Source organism: Haliaeetus leucocephalus, unplaced genomic scaffold (assembly GCF_000737465.1).
Source record: "Haliaeetus leucocephalus isolate CR32 unplaced genomic scaffold, Haliaeetus_leucocephalus-4.0 Scaffold2, whole genome shotgun sequence".
Classification (NCBI taxonomy): Eukaryota; Metazoa; Chordata; class Aves; order Accipitriformes; family Accipitridae; genus Haliaeetus; species Haliaeetus leucocephalus.
The window spans coordinates 13,104,482-13,123,502 of NW_010972438.1; the positions used below are offsets into that span (position 1 = coordinate 13,104,482).

The 19,021-nt window shown below is 40.9% G+C and overlaps 1 protein-coding gene across 3 annotated transcripts in view; it reads right to left on the reverse strand.

Moving 5' to 3' along the window:
- CHCHD6 (coiled-coil-helix-coiled-coil-helix domain containing 6) overlaps window positions 1-19,021 on the reverse strand; it is a 115,749-nt gene that overhangs the window by 55,499 nt on the left and 41,229 nt on the right. For all 3 annotated transcript variants that reach the window (XM_010571792.1, XM_010571801.1, XM_010571782.1), the window contains exon 5: window positions 18,655-18,738. In XM_010571792.1, the coding sequence (XP_010570094.1) occupies window positions 18,655-18,738 (84 nt within the window). The remainder of the gene's footprint in view (window positions 1-18,654; window positions 18,739-19,021) is intronic.

Consider the following 19,021-nt stretch of genomic DNA (forward strand, 5'->3'; position numbering starts at 1 on the left):
TGTAAACAGACCTCATGACTTTCAGCTCCCTGCTGTTACTTATTCACATATGAAACCACAAGACCTGTGCTTCATTAATTAAATTTGCCATTAAAAATTAAATAATGTGAATAAGTACATGTAAGTGTTATCTCCATGGGCTTCATAAGTCTCACCGTTTCTCCAATTACTACCCAAGCAATTTTCATATTTCATACTGTCTGATTTCTCAAAGGGACTGGATTTGAGAGATCAAAATGAGAGAAACTGGGAAAGAGAAAGCAAGGTAGTAAAATTAAACATTTTTCAGGCAATAGGAAGTAGCCCCGTCAGATACTATTAGCCTGCAGCACTCTGCAGTGAAACAGCAGCAGGAGAGGAAAACAGGAACAAATACGTTGTACGTGAGACCCAGCATGAGGTTGGCATTTAACCCACCTAAAGAAAGGAAAAATAGCCAACATTAATTTGCTGGTTGCACTGTCGATTGAAGTGGTTGCGGCACAACCTTGCCTAGTTTATTAGAGAGAGTTCAACTGCCCAATACTATGGTCAGCTTCATCTTCAACAACATCAACGACAAGCATGGACAAAAATAGCTGGGAAAGAAACCAGTATGAAAGAGGTCTGGATCCTAGAGCTGATAAAAGCAGGCAAGTGAGAACCTGAACGGAGAGGCAAGAATCTCAGTGAGGGAAAGGAGGAGAGACCTGGCCTCAAAGAAACCACAAGGCACATGGCACGATGCAAAGATCAAGGAGGGGCACAGAAGACCTTCAACCCGACGATGAAAGTTGTTGAGTTTTAAAAATGAAAAGGAAACATCTTTGCATGGGATCCAACTGAGCCTCTTGCCTTTGGATCAGACCTCTCTGCCGTCTTATACCCCCTCAAAAAGACTAGAAACCAATGAAGTAGTGTTTCCAATGCTATGAATCAGTATCTTTAAATGCTTCCCCAAGTAAGAAAAAACAGACTTTCACCATTTAAACCTGAGTTCGTTCAACAAGCAGACTTGTTAAACAGGTTTTCCTTGGCCTCCAGGGAAAGTCGAATTCACTTTTGTCCTAAACACTAAATGAGCAACAAATGGGCTAAATGGGCAACAGACAGGGCTTTCAGCATGGGCACAGTCACAGTAGGTTCTGTGATTTGGGGCTTCTACTCACGGAGAAAAATTTTCCAAGTATCCTCATCAATACGACTTCAGATGCAAGATCTGCTTAATTTTCAGTATTTTACCTACCATACAATGGCAGGGGATAATGTTCCAATGGCCTACAAAAATCTAGGCCTTTATAATAAGGTTGCAAATGAGGAACCAAGCCAGGAACCACCTATGCACTTCCCACGACTTCAGCAGAGCAGCCCACACACAAGGGCTATTCAGCAGGATTAAGGTGTGGTATTTGCACTTGAAACAAAGCCTGAGCTGCCTGTACTCTTAGTGAAGTCCTTTAGCTTCATAAAATGATATTCAGTTGCACAGTAGAAGAGCGAACGTTCAACACGAAATTACAAGACACCAACACTGCTTTTAATTTACTCTCACAATATTTGATGCTTGAGATAAAATGGCAGCTCACAAAGAAAAAGTTGAACATGAGACCTCAACTATTATTAAATAAAGCTCCTGGCAGTCTTAGTTGCAGAAATAAGTTTAAAAACATGACCAAAGGACACCATAAGGGCTCAAATAACAAGAGACTCAGAAAGAATGAATGAACTACCTAAAATGTTTCACTTCTCTCAATAAAGCTGAGCCTTAGGGGAGCCAACTTCAGAACATCAGAGCTTTGTCATATGGGGAGAGAGCTCTCCAGAGAGGACAAACAAACTAAACAAAGAAATGTTAGTTTGAAAGATTTCCCCCTGCTATTAAATGATGGTTCGTAGCAAATAATAAAAACATCGAGAAGTTATAAAAATACATAACTAGAGCCTAAAGACCAACAGAACCACTTTCCTTTACCCTGCTGCTTTTCTACAACAGATTTGCTGTCATACCCTTGCTCCCCACTCTTCCCCAAACACCCTTGCATTAAAAATCCCCCTTCCAAAGGGAATCAGTTTTAAAACTCAGAGCTAAATTTGGAGTAATTTCAATTCAGCATTCCTCCTTGGCTGCAAACATGGAGAGAAACTCCAACACTCACTACTACACCTCGCTACACTGCCCAGGCCCTTTCCACAACATATAGCAAAGAAAGTAAGAAAACAATATAGCAGAAGATGGAGTTCTCAGGGTTATTTCAGGAGGGAAAGTAATTGAAGCATAAAGAGAAAACCCTGCCAGCTCATTCTCACATTGACATTAAACCACATTCCTTACAACTTCAGTGAAACATGCCCTACTTGCGGTAACACGTAAAACAGAAAACCGAGCAACGCAAGCATGAGGACCTAGACATTAATCAGATTTTAGGCAAAATTCTTTGTGAATATCAAGCAGCAGAAGCAAAAACCTCACACTGGGACACAGATTTCTCCATCGAGTTCAGTCTGGGTCAATAGATCATGAGGTGTTTGGATTTAAAAAAAAAAAAAACAACAAACCCCAACAACCATCACCACAGCTATCTTGAGATTATTTTGACACCTCAGAGTATAGAAGCTTGTCAGTGGTCACGGTGTTTAAAGATACAAAGAGGATTAACAGCTGTTGAAATGCTGCCAGCCTAGATGAATGCTAGTGATACCTCTGATGAAACGGAGCAGGGCAGTGGAGGCCTTGACAAATGCTGCAGACGACAGCCAGGGGATTAAATGGTACAATCTGCCTCGCACCTGACAGACGCGTTGCTTCGATCCCCTCTCCTGACGTCCGCGCTCGCCAGCTTCCAGCAAACCTCCTGCCGCAAACCCCACTCGAGCCGAAAGGAGCACAAGAGGCAGTGCCACGTGGTGGGGGAATACGTGGTGCGCCCCACGAGTAGGAAACACCGCAGATTTGGGAGAGAAAGGGGAAAGGAAAGCAGAGGTTACTTCTCACGTATCAAATGTCAACTAGGAGATGTACCAATTCCTGCTTCCAGCTGCTTCTGAAGCCAGAAATAAGACCTCACACCATCCTAATAAAGCAGCACAACTGTCGCCTGCCCGCACACGCCTGGGGACAGGGAACACGGACATGCTCTGGACACAGCTGCTGCCACGAGGAACAGTGGGACGCTGCGGAAAAACGCCGGTCAGTGCAGGCTTCAGGAACCACCTTTGCTCACAGCGCTGCCTAAGGGAAGCAAAGGTACACTCGGGCACCACACACCTCACTGGGTCACTGGTTCACAGGCGCTATAAATCAGGTTGTTCATTCTCATTGCCCAGAAGTCTCATGCAAATGGCTCCTAACAGATCTGAAAAATTACCCCATCTACCTGAACCCCTCCCGCAGGTACAGAGGCAGATGAGCTGAACCAATCTATTCACTGGACGACCCTTTGGATCTGTTAAAATCAACATACACAATCAATCACTGCTATAAACTTCAGTCCAAAACAGGGAGTTTGGGAATTTCAGGACACACTGCAAGAAGCAATCTCTTCACCTCCTGAGCTCGACAGGAACTCCTCTTGAGTTCCTGCTCAGCCTGTTTGTTGGTATCAGCTAGCATTTAGCTAAAAGAGATCATTCACATTTTCTCCATCCTATCAAGCACAAGGGCACATACCCATAGAAACCGATTAACACAGAAGAGAAATATGCATATAAAGCATATCACGAGAGCCTAGAAGCCAAGGGTTAAAACTGCTTTTATGCGAATTCATATGTTTTTTTCTCAAAAGGTAGTAGAGGAAAGATGCAAGCAACTACAAACAGCTTGCTGATATGGAAAAAGACTTTTTTCAGCCAAACCCAACTTCTAAACACAGCTCTGTTGTTTGCTTTTCATGTGTGGGTTCATCCACTCCTCCCGCTGAGACTAATAATGAAATGAGAGCATTGAATTTGTGTCATTCTATTCTTTCCTTTGGCAATAAACTGTGAGATCATAAATTTTGGATTAAGATTCAGAGATGACAGAAAAAGAGCAGTGTCCACAGTAACAACACAGGAAAGTTAAACTAGTCATGGGCAGAAGTATATTCTTGTTTGAACAGATCTACTCACGACTGCAATATTACGCTGAGTTGAAAGCAAAATATTAATTCTGTAGCATATCTAGACAGCTTCTCAAAGATAAAATCCCACAAAATACCCACCTCCACAAAACTTGAGGGAGGCAGAGCTGGGGAGAAGGGCCACAGCTGGGTTTATCCTGTGGATAACAAGCTAGGCACAAAAAGCTTAAGCTACAGCCCCTAAAGCACACAGTGAATCAAACAAAGCTACATACCCCAGCACTTCCCAGAACCAGGTCTCACACCGAGATGCTCCATCTGGGTGAAAATGGGTTTACAGACCCAGATCTAGATCACACGCCAGATTCAGACTGTCTCTACGAAGGTACCCTGGGAAGAGTCCAATTAAAACAGGTACCCCACAGAAAGACGGTATTTGGAACTTCTCCGAAGAGCTGCAAGTGCCTCACTGGAAACATGCAGAAAAGCCCCATGTTATCTTCAACTTAGAAAGACAGCCAGCAACAAAGAAATTATTACTACAGAGGTGATTAAAAGGGGAAGAAGGAGGAAAAAATAACAAACCAGAAAGAATTAAACACTGCGTTTATATGAGGTTGCTTTAAAGCACACCCTTCTGAAAGACTGCAAATAAAGCATCAGTAATTCTTCAAACACAAACTCTGCAAAGTAAAAGCACCTTCAAAGAGAAAGGCCATAAAATGCCAGCAGACAACCCAGGCTTTCTGACAAGGGCAGTGATAGCAACGTGAAAGGCCCAGATTAACGGTAAAACTGTTGTAAGGAGAGTATCGCTCCGCTCTCCTCCTAGGTGGAAGTTTAATATAGGAGCAAGAAGTCTTAGGTGAAGAATTCACAGTAAATGCCCGAATCAATTATACCTGACAAGTGCAGGTAAACAGGCTTCCCAGGCATTGATTAAACATCAAGGGTTTTCAGCATCTGCTTCAGAGAAGTCCTGCACCTGGCTGACCTGCACAGATAACGTAGTGTCCATGACTTTAAGGGCATGGCAATGCCTGCTAATTCCTGCACCGGGGCTGAGCAGCTGCACAGCTAGTCCCGTAGTGATACCTGGGTCCTATCAGCCAATCCATCACACAACCAGGACAAACTCCTAGATCACAGAACGCTGTCTCTAACAACTGGGCATTGTCCAAGAGAGAGTAAGAGGTGTGCAGAGAATCAGTGCTAAGCAGAGAAGAGAGAAAGAAGGGAATTGCCAGAATATCTAGAGTGCCAAGGTACGCAGCTGAAAGTTTCACTAGGAGGCTGACCAGCACTTCGGAGGGAGGAAAAAAAGGAAAAAACAAAACAAAACAAAAAAAAAACCCAGAAAATTGGCAGTCATCAAGTACTTGTCATACATGTAAAAAGATACTAAGTACATTCCCCTGTTAGGCCCATCACAGGAGCTTATTTCAGGAACGGAGGAACATTATAGCTAAGGTTTGATGCCATCATGTCAAAGCTGATATTTGACAGAGCCTCCAAGAGAACTCCCACCACCTCGGACAGGCACGCTGCAGCTAAAACTCCCAGCTTTCTCTGCTGAGAATATCTCTAAGCCCCATTTATAAACTGCAGCAGCTGGCCCAGTTAATAGTTCCCGTCCCAATTTTAAAAATCTAAACTATATTAATGACCCCGTCCTTTTCCACAACAGGTAGCTAAGAAACGCAATTCACTGGATTCCCAGAGGAAGCCAGAATAGGAGGGACCCAAAGCAGAAGGATGTGCAAGAGGACTGGAGAACACTGAAGAAAATGCACCACATCCATGTACTTGCACGGGTAAAGGGAACTGTAAGGAAGAGAGTCACCACAAGAAACAAACAAACAAAAAAACCACCAAAACCCAGAAGCATACCAAAGCCTGCAAGTTCCACCCCCTCCCAGGGTTTTTCCTCTACCCCCAACTGCAAATTATTCTCCATGTGCAGCTTCCAGTAAATCAAGCTTTGCTAAATAACCCCGACATGTGCGGGGCTGAGAACCAGCCAACAAGCAATGATGAGATGTCCCTGGAATGATTAAGGAAAATGCAGACATCTCTCAGGTTACAAGGAAGCCTGTTGTACTCTCCCCTTAGTGCATATGCAATGCTGCAAGCACTGTTCCGAAAACCTCTGATATTCAAAGGCTCATTTGGTTGACAAGGAGCCTGTGGATTCGTGGACAGATTGTCACACAAACTGTCAGGTTTTTAGAGAGACTATCAGACCTCTCTTTGCCTACGTTATGGAGCACATCAAAGACACAGAAGATGAACCAGACGCAGACTGCACAGATCTGACAGAATGGTGGGTGTACATATTCAGAATACTGTACTGCTGGGGGGGGGGGGCTTAATGTGAATAATCAGGGGCTGAAAGTTCCAGAAATGTGACAGGTTTTGGCAGCGATTCTCATCTTTGCATTTATTTATCGAAGGGAGAAAAACTGCCATACTAGAGGCAAACTTGGGAGAGGAAGAAAAATTATATCAGCAGCAATTTATTTTGCCACCGTACTTTTTCTTTATTATTATTACTCCCAGAGCATTTTCTGAAGATATTTTTATTTTCAGTCAGGGTTCTCTCACTATGCTTGCAGCTTCTCTTCTCATTTTATCCTGTAGGAGAGGCTGGTTTAATGATTACAGCCAAAAAGACAGCTAGGACTTTACAGGTCACTGTACACGGTTAATGACACAGACAAATCCATACTTTCAGAAGTGTGTGCTGGCTCGCGGCTCTGTCTGGAGACGCTCAGGAGCTCATTATTCAAAGCTTCAAGCTCAAGTTATGGGTAATCAGCACATCTGAAGAAATATACCATACCCGGACAACCAAAAAGTGAAGCAACAAAAGCTATTATAGAAAATACTAACCTTAAGCATTAGGGTCTCACTTTTTAAATGAGGACAATGTTCACTTATCTTCCAGTGAGCTAGAAACCTCAGTTAATGAATACCTGGAAAAAGTTCCCAGGTCCACAGCTGAAAAGCAGTTTTAGAAGGATAACTTGATGTCATTCCCCTTTACTAGTAATACTTGGACAAACATTATAAAGTAACGGTATATTTATTTTACAGCTGGCAAAAAAGTTGTTCAGCTATTTCTACCAAGAAGTACTGATTATTACTTAAAAAGGAAAGTAAAATATAAAATGAAACACTGATAACAAGAAAAAGAAAATGGATTAACACAGATTCCTTTGGCCTGCCTTTACAATACCACTGTCACATAACCTCCAGTTCTCCCTGCAAGGCATCAGTTATTCCAGAAAAAGAACATTAGTATCTTTTTATATTTATTTTGCTATTCAAAATGGATTGAAATTCTCCACACAGTAAACAGAAAATAAATACAATGTTTATCCTAAGATAAAAAAGCCGAGGAGGACAAAGGAGAAGGGATGGTAAAAGGGATAAGAAAGAAATCAGAAAATATTTGTAAGCAATTTCCTTTCCATCATTTGACAGTCTCATTCTCTCTGCTTTTAGTGATCTTCTCTTTCACACGGCTTTTAACGGAGTGGTTTTGCCTCCTCTGAAGAGGACAAGGCATTGAAGAGACATCTCTGTAGCTGGCAAAGAGCTTGTGAAGTCTCCAAAGAGAAGCCCAGAAGGACCACAGACCATCAATCAGGTGGAGAGGGTCATTTTCACAGCAGGGCTATTGAGATGTAAATATTAACATGAAAATCAAACACCCACAGAGAGCAGAGGCAGGCACACAAATGCTTCATTCCCATACTCCGGCAGAGACCACTCCTTCACAGTCAATGACTGTCACCAACCCTGGTGCATGATGTCACCCACAGCCTTCAATAGCTTTTGGTCACCACCAGCTTAGTATCATACTTTCATTACAGAATCCAGGCAGAGGAAAGGGAACAAGGCATTTCTAACTTTTGGCCCATTACAGAATAATGGGAATAATTACTTATTAACATTAAACCAGAAAAATCTCATAAAGCCTTGCTGCCAAGGCATCTCAGGAACATAAATGGAAGAATGTCACATGTATGGTGTACCATACACCCGTAGATGCAAGCTAAATCTACTCTCAGAATTTAATCTCTAAAAGCAGTCTCTAACAGTAAGGAATACTACACGCAAACAACAACAGACCTTGACGTTGGGACTAAATGAGAAAGAAAGAAAAGTAGGCTTAAAGCTCCAGAAGAAATATTTTGGTATAAGCATTGTAATTATCAGGTTTGTTGCTGCAGCTGATAAACTTTGTAACAAGAAAAGGCTTGGGAAACAGTGTTATAAGTGGATTTTTTCAGGCTCATGAAAACAGTATCAGTTTTTCACCTACATCTACTGGACAAGACCAAACAAAAAATCCTAGCCCTTCAACTGGGGACAGCTTGGGCTCAGAAATCAAGACAACAAGAACACAAAGAAGGGACGGAACTATACTTTTGATGGGGAACAACAGGAGGGGAGGAGGGAAAAAAAAAAAAAAGCAAACACCACAAACACTGCAGTCCTGGAGCCAAATCCTCTCTCCACAGAACAAGTGAACACACAACAAAGTTATAACCCAGCACTGTCCTATTTTCAGCTGGCAAGGCCAAACTCTGTGTTCCTCACTATGATGCCCTTTGCCCATCATAGAAATCAAAAGCTAGGACACAAATTTTTTGTTGTTGTTGTTGTTCTTCCTGCAACAAACCCTTGCCTCTAACTGGAGGAAGAGTTATCTTGGTGCCACACGAATGAGTGATTAGCTATCAGGAAGAAACGGCTTTTTTGCTGCTGCTAACGGAAGCTGTATCTCAACAAATGACCTAAAGGTGAAAGGTCTCATATACTACACTTAATTCCCTAAACAGCCAAAGGAAATTTTGTGGTATACATAACTATTATGAAAAATGAAGTTAAAAAATTCACATACATGCCCGGGCAGGCACACAATACAGTATTTTTTACACGCCCATGAATCGTCTTCTCTGTTTCAAGAACCACAGTCCAGCCAGTTCAAGGCTTGCTGCATGTCAGGGCAAATTAGATGATTTCTGTGTACCATCCAATACATCATAAGACATCTCTAGGGGGAAAAAAAAAAAAAAAAAAAAAACATCCAGGCACTCCTCGATTGACCCAGGCATGCAGGCTTACAGCAACCTTGCAGCTTGAAATTATGTAAGCAAAAATTTGGCTTCTGTTCAGAAGAATGGGAAGGGAGAAGGAAGGAGAAGGAATTAAGCCTTTTTTCTTATGAAAAGACCTGAAATGCAATAATTGGGAAGGAAAAGAAAAGCTAGCTCTTCTTGTAAAATAACCTAGTTATTACAAGTCTTCTCAAATCAGAGGCTTAAGAGTTTTATCTCAGCTCACACATTTCCTTCTCCCATCTCTCGCTCCTCTGTGGCCCCTTGGAGATTGGTACAGTCGTTCCGCATTTTCTGGCTCTGTGGCCGTTCCTTGCTGTTGCTGCCCTCTGCTCAGGGCAGCATCTTCTATCTGACGGCTACTCCACTGGTGAATACCTACCAGGGCAAAACTCTCCTCTCCACATTTGTCAGAGTTTGACTCCCAGACAGTTCTAGTGCATACAAGATGTACATTTACCATTTTATTAAAAACAAAACAAAAATTTAGTCATTATTTCATATTTATTTACAATGGGGCTGGACTACAAATGAGTGAGCCAGGTAGTCCTCATTAGAGTCAAGGTGTTTAATGGTAAACTGTGATTGGGATCATTCTTGGTGCAGCAGAATATATAGCCAAACCACCAGCTAACCCCAAAACCAAGCAAACAAAAAAACCCACCACTCATCATCCTGGGATCAGGAGATTCTCCAACAGACGAAGCAAATCCCATTTGCAGTGGCTCAAGACCCCACAGCGAGCCTGATGGTGCACATATATTTAAGAACATGAAAACATGTTATTTACAAGCTACTTCTGAGTCACTCTGGTCTCTTGGGAAAGTGCATTATATGTTCAAGAAATTGGAGTAGCTCTTTTATTTATGTTTCTTTAAAATGACTGGCATATGGGGAAAAACCTTCAGAGAAGTGGCCCTAGGCTGTCATGAAACATGTATTTAACACACCCACAGTAAACTACAAAACACACTCACTTCAGAAGGTACAGCCGCTGTAAATATGGAGTACTCCCTTTTTAAAGGCTGATCTCCAGACAACTTAATACAGCACAAATTTGAGATGTTCTGTGGAGTCTGCCCAATTTACAGAGTAATTATTAGCCATATTTTCCATTAACATGATGGCAGCATATTCTGTAAGGGCAGAGCCATAATTTTAAGGACCTTTTCAAAATGAGCCCAAGCCTCGGCTTTATTTTTAAGTCACAATGGTGATGCCTTTTTTCCTGCCACATGTGGAAGGACTGCTGCGGGCCAAAGCAGAAACCTCAGATTCCCCAGGCTCTTATGCAAGTGGATTCCACACACAGAGGGAAGTTTTGCTTACCTGAAACAATTTCTAAGACTAAGTCTAAATCTGGAATATCCCAAGAGAAGTACAAACTTCAATCACCCAAATCCCAGCAGACACACAGACTCCAGCCTAAGGTCTGGAACATATTTAATCAATTCACTGTTCTAACTCTCTACAGTTTTATAAAATAGCCAATACTGCAATAATAACAGGGCCAAAAATTAATTGTACACTGGTTGGTGAATTGCACAGAAATAACAGGCAGCACTGGTATTTATTGCAGTAAGATAATGTAGTTGGTGCTAAGGCACAGCTACACCATAGTAAAAATAGGTGAGAGACAGACTCCGCGTGTGTGTGTGTATACGCCTGTGTATGTATGTATGTTCATGCAAGTGCTGCTTTCCATTAGAAAAGCACTGGTTTTACTGGTAGCAGTGCTACCTGTATATACACACATTTATAAATACCATTCTGCTTATACACAAGCATACAAACAGCACAAAGAGGGAGGAAACAGAAATTTAAACTGTTCGGCAATAAGAAAATTAAGAGAAAATTGGGTTGAATTAAAAATGGCGAGGAAGGGTATCAGAAATATTAGATAATGGGGAAAGCTCTCAGAAGTAAGACAAAAGCACCCCTTGTTTTGCTCTTTTTGGACTAGACTTGACAAATACTCCAGTGTTGAGTTCTAACAAAGAGACAAGATCACATTCTAGGTCTTTTTGTTCTGCCTTTAACAAGTCTTCATAGTGATACACTGATGAGACCAGATACCAGATTGTTATCTAAATTCAGCTGCTAAATTCAGTGTTAAGACACTAAGTTCAAACCACACATTGCCACATTTATTTCACAAGTCGAGCCTGAGGATGGATTCCTCCAAGATGAAGCAGCCCATAAGCATCATTCTCTCCCTCCGCAAAGGTACTCTAAATGCCAGGGAAACAAAATCACCGTAAGGCTCTGACAGTTCACCCTTCAGCACAGACTGCAAACGCATCTCTACACTTATTGTCCAGACTGAAGAGGAAGCAAACGCTCAGTTGCTGTTTGCATAGAGGCTGCCTGTAATTCGATGTAATGTACTGTACATCAGTCAACACATATTGAAGAGAGAACATACACACTGCAGAGAAGGCAGAGAGGCAGTGCTGACATCTAACACATTTTATTTACCCTATTGTAGATGTTCTTTGAGTTCATCAAATTACCAATCAATTTATCTGATCTCTAAGAGCTGGTGTACTGAGGTATATTAACTACTAAACTTTACAAGCTTTCAGCAAAATACCCATTAAATGGATGAATTGAGCACAGGGTACTGGAAGTCAGTTTGCAAGCTGGCCAATGGCAACAACGAAGCAACCTCTCCCTGCAGACAGGGAGACAACGGAGAAGCTTTAGGAAGCCACAGCCTCCTCTAGATGCTGTTCAGCCCTAACGGATACCGGCAGAAAGAAGAAATTAGGGATGCCGTACTCCTTCCTCCTTCCCCAGCATGACATTTAATCTCTGTGAATAACTGAAAAGAGGAAGAGGATGGGAGGTCAGGACCGATTCAGATGACAATTTCAGAAATTTAACGCACACACAGGACAAAATCTTCAGTTCTCTAAATATCAAAGGCTGTGCCCTGAGAGACTGCTAGAGCCACCGCTGCCTGAAAGACTACGTCCACACAGCCTTCAATAGACAGCCCGAGCAACTGCTAAGTGATCTGGATGATTAGGATGGATCTTATCAGCGTATTTCAGAAAACTATACTGGGGATTATTCTTCTTGTGTTCAGAAGATTAAACCCACAGTTTGATGAACGGGGTGCTTCATTATATTGTTCCACTGGCCTGAAAGGCAAACTGCATTTTAGGATCACAGCTGTTGTAGGTTCACATAAAGCACTGCTGGGTTTGTGGGAGGAAGGGTTTGCAACAGGGGCACAGGATGAGAACTGAACAAATTAGGTAAGAAAAAAAAAATTTGGAATTGTAAAGAGTTTTCTAAGGCTCAATTACAAAGGCAGGGACAAGAAATACTTCTGAAAGGGAAACACACTTTTTGAGACCAGAACTTGGTTTCACACTAGCTGTTCTTCCTCAAAGTACCCCACAGCACTGGCTAGAGCAGTAAGCTAGTGGCTGGCAATACAGTGACTGGAGGCAAACAAAGCAGCCCTTACACACACAGCAATACCTCACATGCAGCCCTAAGACATTACAGGCCATTTTATTGAGAAAATAAATGGTGCTGGTGACACCTGCCAAGACATATCAACTATTTAGAAAAGGGCACTGAATCTTTAACTCCCAGTGAGAGGGCAGAGGGTTCGTTTGAAGAGAACACCTCAACACGGCTTGCTTTTTCAAAGGTAGGCGAGTGCTCTGTAGGTCTCGTGGATACAGACGCAGCCTGAGATCCCAACTCAGGGAACTGATTCCTCGGCCCCTGCAACAGAAATCCCCTGCCACCTTTGCCAGGTGACATCAGTTTGTTCAGCCCCGCAGAATCTGCTGAAAGTTGATGATGAAGACGCAACATGAACTTATTATTCTGGAAGGCTTTTTTTTCCAGGCTGCTGTCACTTTCTCTGCAGAGATTTTTATTGAGATGAGTTACTGGCCAAAAACCATAGAAATGACAGTGGACTCACATGTAGGGGTGACCTTGGTGCCCCAGAATTGGGAGACTGCTCCAAGAAGAAGGATCAAGGCCAAAAAGAATAACAAACAAAAATAAGTTTGCCTCCTGTTCTTTACACATCCTAAATGCTTTACAAACATGAATTAAATGGTAAATGCAAGGGCAAAAGGAGATTAATTTAAACAAACCAAACAAGGTGAATGCCACACACAAAATTACAAGATTTGTGAAGCTAAGCAGAGAAAAAGGTGCAGTTTACCTTATTAATAAAAAAAAAAGTATTTGTTTAATGCATTCCTTTCCGACTTGCATAAATACTCTACAGCTTATGAATACCTCTTGTGCTACTTACTGTTTTGAAAAACTAGAAGCAGAAAAGCATTGCATATTAATGTACACACTGCTCACAGTAGTTCACAGCCACCTAATAAAAGACAATGTGGGAGCTGGAGCTTAGGAAAATCCAAACAAAGAAGAGACATCATCTGTAGCAAGGAGTTTCACTCCACCTGCTGAGATTACCTTCAGCCCTTCTCTGCCATTTTACACTACTCCAAAGAGCTGCCCATATTTTGCTATACTGTAGCACTGCCCTTAACCTTTGTCAGGTTAAACCCAGCAAGAGGCCAAATAGCAAAAGGAGTCAAACAAATATTTACTTGGGAGAAAGTATGCAACTAATATGCTAAGTGAAATCTCCCGGCATCCGAAGGGTTCCAGGAGAGACTGCATTTCTTTCTTATCATACTTTTTAAAGGATGTTTCTACCATTTAGAAGAAACAAGACAATGCATACACAGAATCCTTAATAAAAATCCCAGTTCTGAGCAGTATATATGTTAACTATTTATACCAAGCTCCCTCCATCTCCCTCCCTCCCTCCCGGCTTCTCAGTAACATATGAATGCATGAAAGAACATCAGCTTAAGCTTCTCAAATTGAGTGTTTCTAAGGTTTTCCTTATAGATTATTAGGTCCAACTCTCATTCTTTCTACCCAGAGAAACACTACAGTACAAAATCTCCTTCAAAACAGTTAGGACAAGATCCACTTTTTGTGAAACAATTCCAAATTACATGAATGAGATGTAAAATTACTCTAAAAAGTAAGAGTTTGAAGCTTAACAGCTTATAACAAATTACCCAGGTCTCATTACTGGATTACTTATTGGAGATTAGACAGTCACATTGGAAACACAGGTGTAGAATGGCATGTCTGTATCACCAACTCCAAAATCCTGCAATTACACACAGTCATATAAGAAACAGTCAGTTCAAAGGATCTATTCCCTGTAATTTTTCTGATTACCAAAATACTTCAGGCACTCCAAAACAAAAAACATACAAGCAACCCAAGAGACTGAAACACACAACTACAATGAGTTAAAGTGAGGAAGACCAAGGGCATCACCACTGTCCTCATCCTCTGCAAGGAATCTGTTCAATAAAATTTGATTTAAAAAAAAAAAAAGCCTAAAAAGCAGGCACGGCACTGCAGGCAGAACAAAACCTACCACCCCTTCACACACTCACAACCCCTGACAAACTGATAATGAAGAGCGCAGTGGGAAGAATACCTCCCAACAACAAATCACAGCATTGGTTTAATCCCAGTACAGCTACTTCATGCATTCAAACCTGCACTCAAAATAGCTGAATGCTGCTAGTAGCAGTAGTGCGCGGCATTGGCTCAACACAAGTCAGAAGTGTAAATCAAGTGTTAGGCACTACAAAGTAACAGAGAACCAAACAGTGATTCTGATATAGCTACCATATATGTTCATGGTCCACCCATATCTTGAGCACAGTATGCACAGTTCTAGTTCACACCTCGCAGAGAAGATTAAATAGATGTGGAAGAGTTTCAAAGACGACCAGCCCGGATGATCAAAGCATTTGAGGCAAGTATCCCATATACTTGCCTTGATCTTACGCTCATCCCTGGACATCCACTTTCAGTCACAGTCAGGACCAGCTTACTGAACTAGATGGACCTTCAGTGTGACACAGCACCACTGCACTCACCGTCTTACTTCTTCCAGTGTTTTAGTAGATGGTGTAGGGAAAACCCCAAATGCTGAAACACTGAAATTATTTTTCCATACATGCCCTTTCCTGTGAAAATTTTAATAAGACTGTCTAGAGAAACTGAGTTTCTCAAGATCTATTTGAAATAAGGTACACCCATAGTTCATCTCATGCAAAACTAAAGGCAAAGCCTTTTTAGCATTTTTATAGCTTTACTGTTTCACAACACTTTGCCCTCCCATTATAAGCTATTCCATCATATAGATGGAATAACTGAGATAGATGGACTAAGTAATTGTTTCAAACTCCCAAAAGAGAAACGGCTATTAGAAAATGAGCAGTTTTTTGCTTCCAATTCTGTGCTCTGTCCAGTAGATTACAGTACTCTTTCAGAGATTACAAAATAAAAGGATAACGTATTCACACAATCTGCTGCATTCAACAGAACTACTGAGTTCAATTCTGGTCAATACATCTCAAAGACACAGCCGCAAGGGGGAAAGGGCCCAAAGACAAACACGTAGAATGAGAAACCTGGAAAAAAATCATTCACACAAGCAGAGGCTGAAAAGGTAAGGACTGCTCAGCTTAATGGGAAGGTAAAAGAGGGAACAGATAATGAATAATGAAGAGAATTCCTTTTATTTCTTTCACATAAAGGATATTAAATGAAAAAAAAAGTATTTGAAACTGGTAATAGAGAATTATAAAGTACATAAGTTAACCTGTGGCACACACTGCCACATGATATGGAGGCAAAGAGCTAAACAAGGCTTCAGGAAAAATGTCTGAGGCACGTAGAAGAACAATGGCAGTAATCCAAGTTCCATTACGGTGAATAAAAATACTGAATGAAAATAAACTCTTTTCAAGCAGGGCATGTGTCAGCCTCCGACTGACAACACTTAGGAAAACTTTTCTCAAACTTTTCTCCAAAAGTTTTTTTTGTGGTTTTGTTTTGGTGAGGTTTTTTTGCATCTTGCTTCAAAGTCTTTGAAAACTGACCACCATCAGAAGAAACAGGACAGTCTCTGTGTACTACATTGTAAGGAGTACATAACACAACTATTCTTAGCATCCTACCAGGAAGGTACTTAGTTCAACATCAACAGTTCAAAACATCCTTCAAAAACAAATATCTAAGTCTCCCACTGCTGAATTCTGTGATCATGCAGAGGTGGGACAAAGCCGATCTGAGGTTATAGATAGGCACAGCAGGGGAAAAGAGGGGGGAATTCCTGACAGCCTGATCCTTAGAAGCAGAAATTTCAGCTTTCTAACTCCACACTGAGCCATCACATTCATTCACTCCCAGCCCAAGACCTCTGAGCTACCAGTGACCACGCTCCAAGTGACCATCCCCTCTGAAAACAGTGGAGAAAGCAAACTTCTATTTCAGAGCTCCTCTCCACCTCATCCCCTTAACAATAGCTTTATTCTAATATAGACACACACATACATACACAGATATATAAAAGTATATCTAAGCCTAAGTTGTAAGGTTTTAGCACAGTGGAAGGAGAAATAAATAAATAAACAAACATCAAGGTCTGTGTGTATTCAACAAATAAAAGCAGAATAATATAAAAGCAACAGCTAATAAAAAAGATTGTTCTGTGCTTTGTTTTCCATCTTTCCAACCATTATAGGAATAAAATTATCCACAGAGAAGATCAAAAACCTTTTTCAAAACTAATACAATTAAGCTTTATTACACTGTTTCAAGTACATTTCTCTCCTCTCCCTCCTAGCTCCCCCCCCACCTCCCACTCCAATCCAGACTAAGGGTTAGAGGCATTCTTCTATTTTATTATCGGCAAAATGCTAGTGTTTAAGGGTCAGAAACTATCTAGTGTTTCAAGAGAGGAAAGAACACCTGTCCTTCTTATTTATTTGCTTTTGTACACGTAAAAACTAGAAGATAGTTTCTATACAGCTCTGCAGTTTGCATAGGACTATGGGCAAGCCACCTTACTCCCCTGAGTAGATCCTGCACTAAAATATCCATCACCTTGTTTAAAAAGTTTCCCTGTAGTAAAGGACATGGACCTGAAAAGGGAAACCCAAAATACAACCAAAGACTTCAAAAAGAGGACACTGCAGCCTGGACACAAACTTCTCCCCACTCCACTGTCAATAAAGGACAGACACACTTACAAATTTTCCCTGCAGTTTCCACTTCATGAAACCAGATCCAGAGAAAAGAATATAATAGAAGCACACAGCATGAGACCAAGAAATTGCAAAAATTCCCTTTGCATATGAACATATGGACAACTGTGATAATTAGAACGATAGCTGCTAGATTGTTTGCAATTTCACTGAACAATCCCCATTATCTAGAAATAGAATTTAAAAATCTGAATGCAACACTGAGTGGTAGTTTTAATAGTTTATTTTTTAATGAACTGTATAGATTAAAGCGTTGCAAAATTGTATCATGTGAAATTGCTCATGGGCATGTTTTACCATTAATGGCTTAAAAAAAAAAAAAAAATGCTGCACGGACAATCATGCAGTAGCAGGGAACAAGAAAAGGAATAGATGTGCCGATAGTTTTCTACCATTTCTGTAATCTGCAATTTTCCCATGTTCCATATTCACCATCAAGCTACATGTTGGTAGTAAAGCTGATTGATTTCTCTGTCTCTTTACAACCCACCTTTTTCATTGTTTGTATTTCTTTTTAGTCACATAACACAACTACAAGTCAGATGTATGCAACTCCCTATCAGGAGGTCTAATTGCTTCAAATTGGAGAAGATTATTCTCCACATTTATTAAAAAATAAAGACTACTTATAACATTATTTCATTTTGCCAGGAAGTGAAAAACACATTAGTTCATAAGGAACAGCATGGCTGCTCCTGTTTTTATGGCATCAATTTTTAAAAACTCATCATGGTAAACAATTAAACAGAGAAGCAAATCCCACGTTTAGGGGAGAGATTCAAATCCCTAAATGGATTTTCAAAGGTCATTTCAGGCTTAAAAGATGCTTGACAGTGTCTCTTTAAATCAAGTTCATTTCAAAGGCTTATCCAGCAAGAAGCAGGCAGTGCACTGCAGCACCACCCTTTGAACTGCTGAGCTCCCTAGAGAAAAATTAATAATACAACTTTAATTCATATTTATAGCAAGATCTGTGGTTTGCTTTGTGTTTTTTAATTTAGGAAAGGATTTTTAACAAAAGGAATTAAAAAAAAAGCACTTGTTTTTTTGAACTTAGCTTTCACCTAAACCCCATGGCAAAAAAGAAAATAAAGTTTGAATTACTTTATTAAAAAATCATCCAGTTAAAAACCTCTTATCTTTCAAATGCGAGTTGTTCAAAAGATTTTGTTTGTACAGCTTTTTCATCACTTAACTATGTAAGGGGTGAGGGGCAGACAGATACTGGGAGCTGAAAGTTCCAGGTTTCAGCACCATGCTTCTTGTTTCTCTGCTCTTTGGATCCACACAGATCTGCATCCAATCCCATTAGTATTCAGAGGCCACAAATAAAAGGCAACTTAGCCTTACCTTCTTCTCAATGCGAGCCAACTGCTCTTTATAGAAGGCCTCTTGCTGCTTCAGCTCTGCCTCCCTGCCTTGCAGCTCCACAGCCTGGGAAGAAGAACAAAAGAGCATCAGTAGAAGAAGAAATTAAAAACAAAAAGTGTGAGTGCATGGAAAGCACATGGGATGCAGACTGGAAGGAACTAAAAAAAAAAATCATTGCTCAGGACTGGTATATAGGATCCCTCTCGGTGGAACTACAAACCTTCAGTACTGCAGTTCATTTTGGATTGTCTCCACAAGTTTGAAACGCTCTTATTAGTATCATACTCAAATTCATAACCTTGATTTTATTTCTCCTTATTAAATGAAAACATATAATCACTGAAAG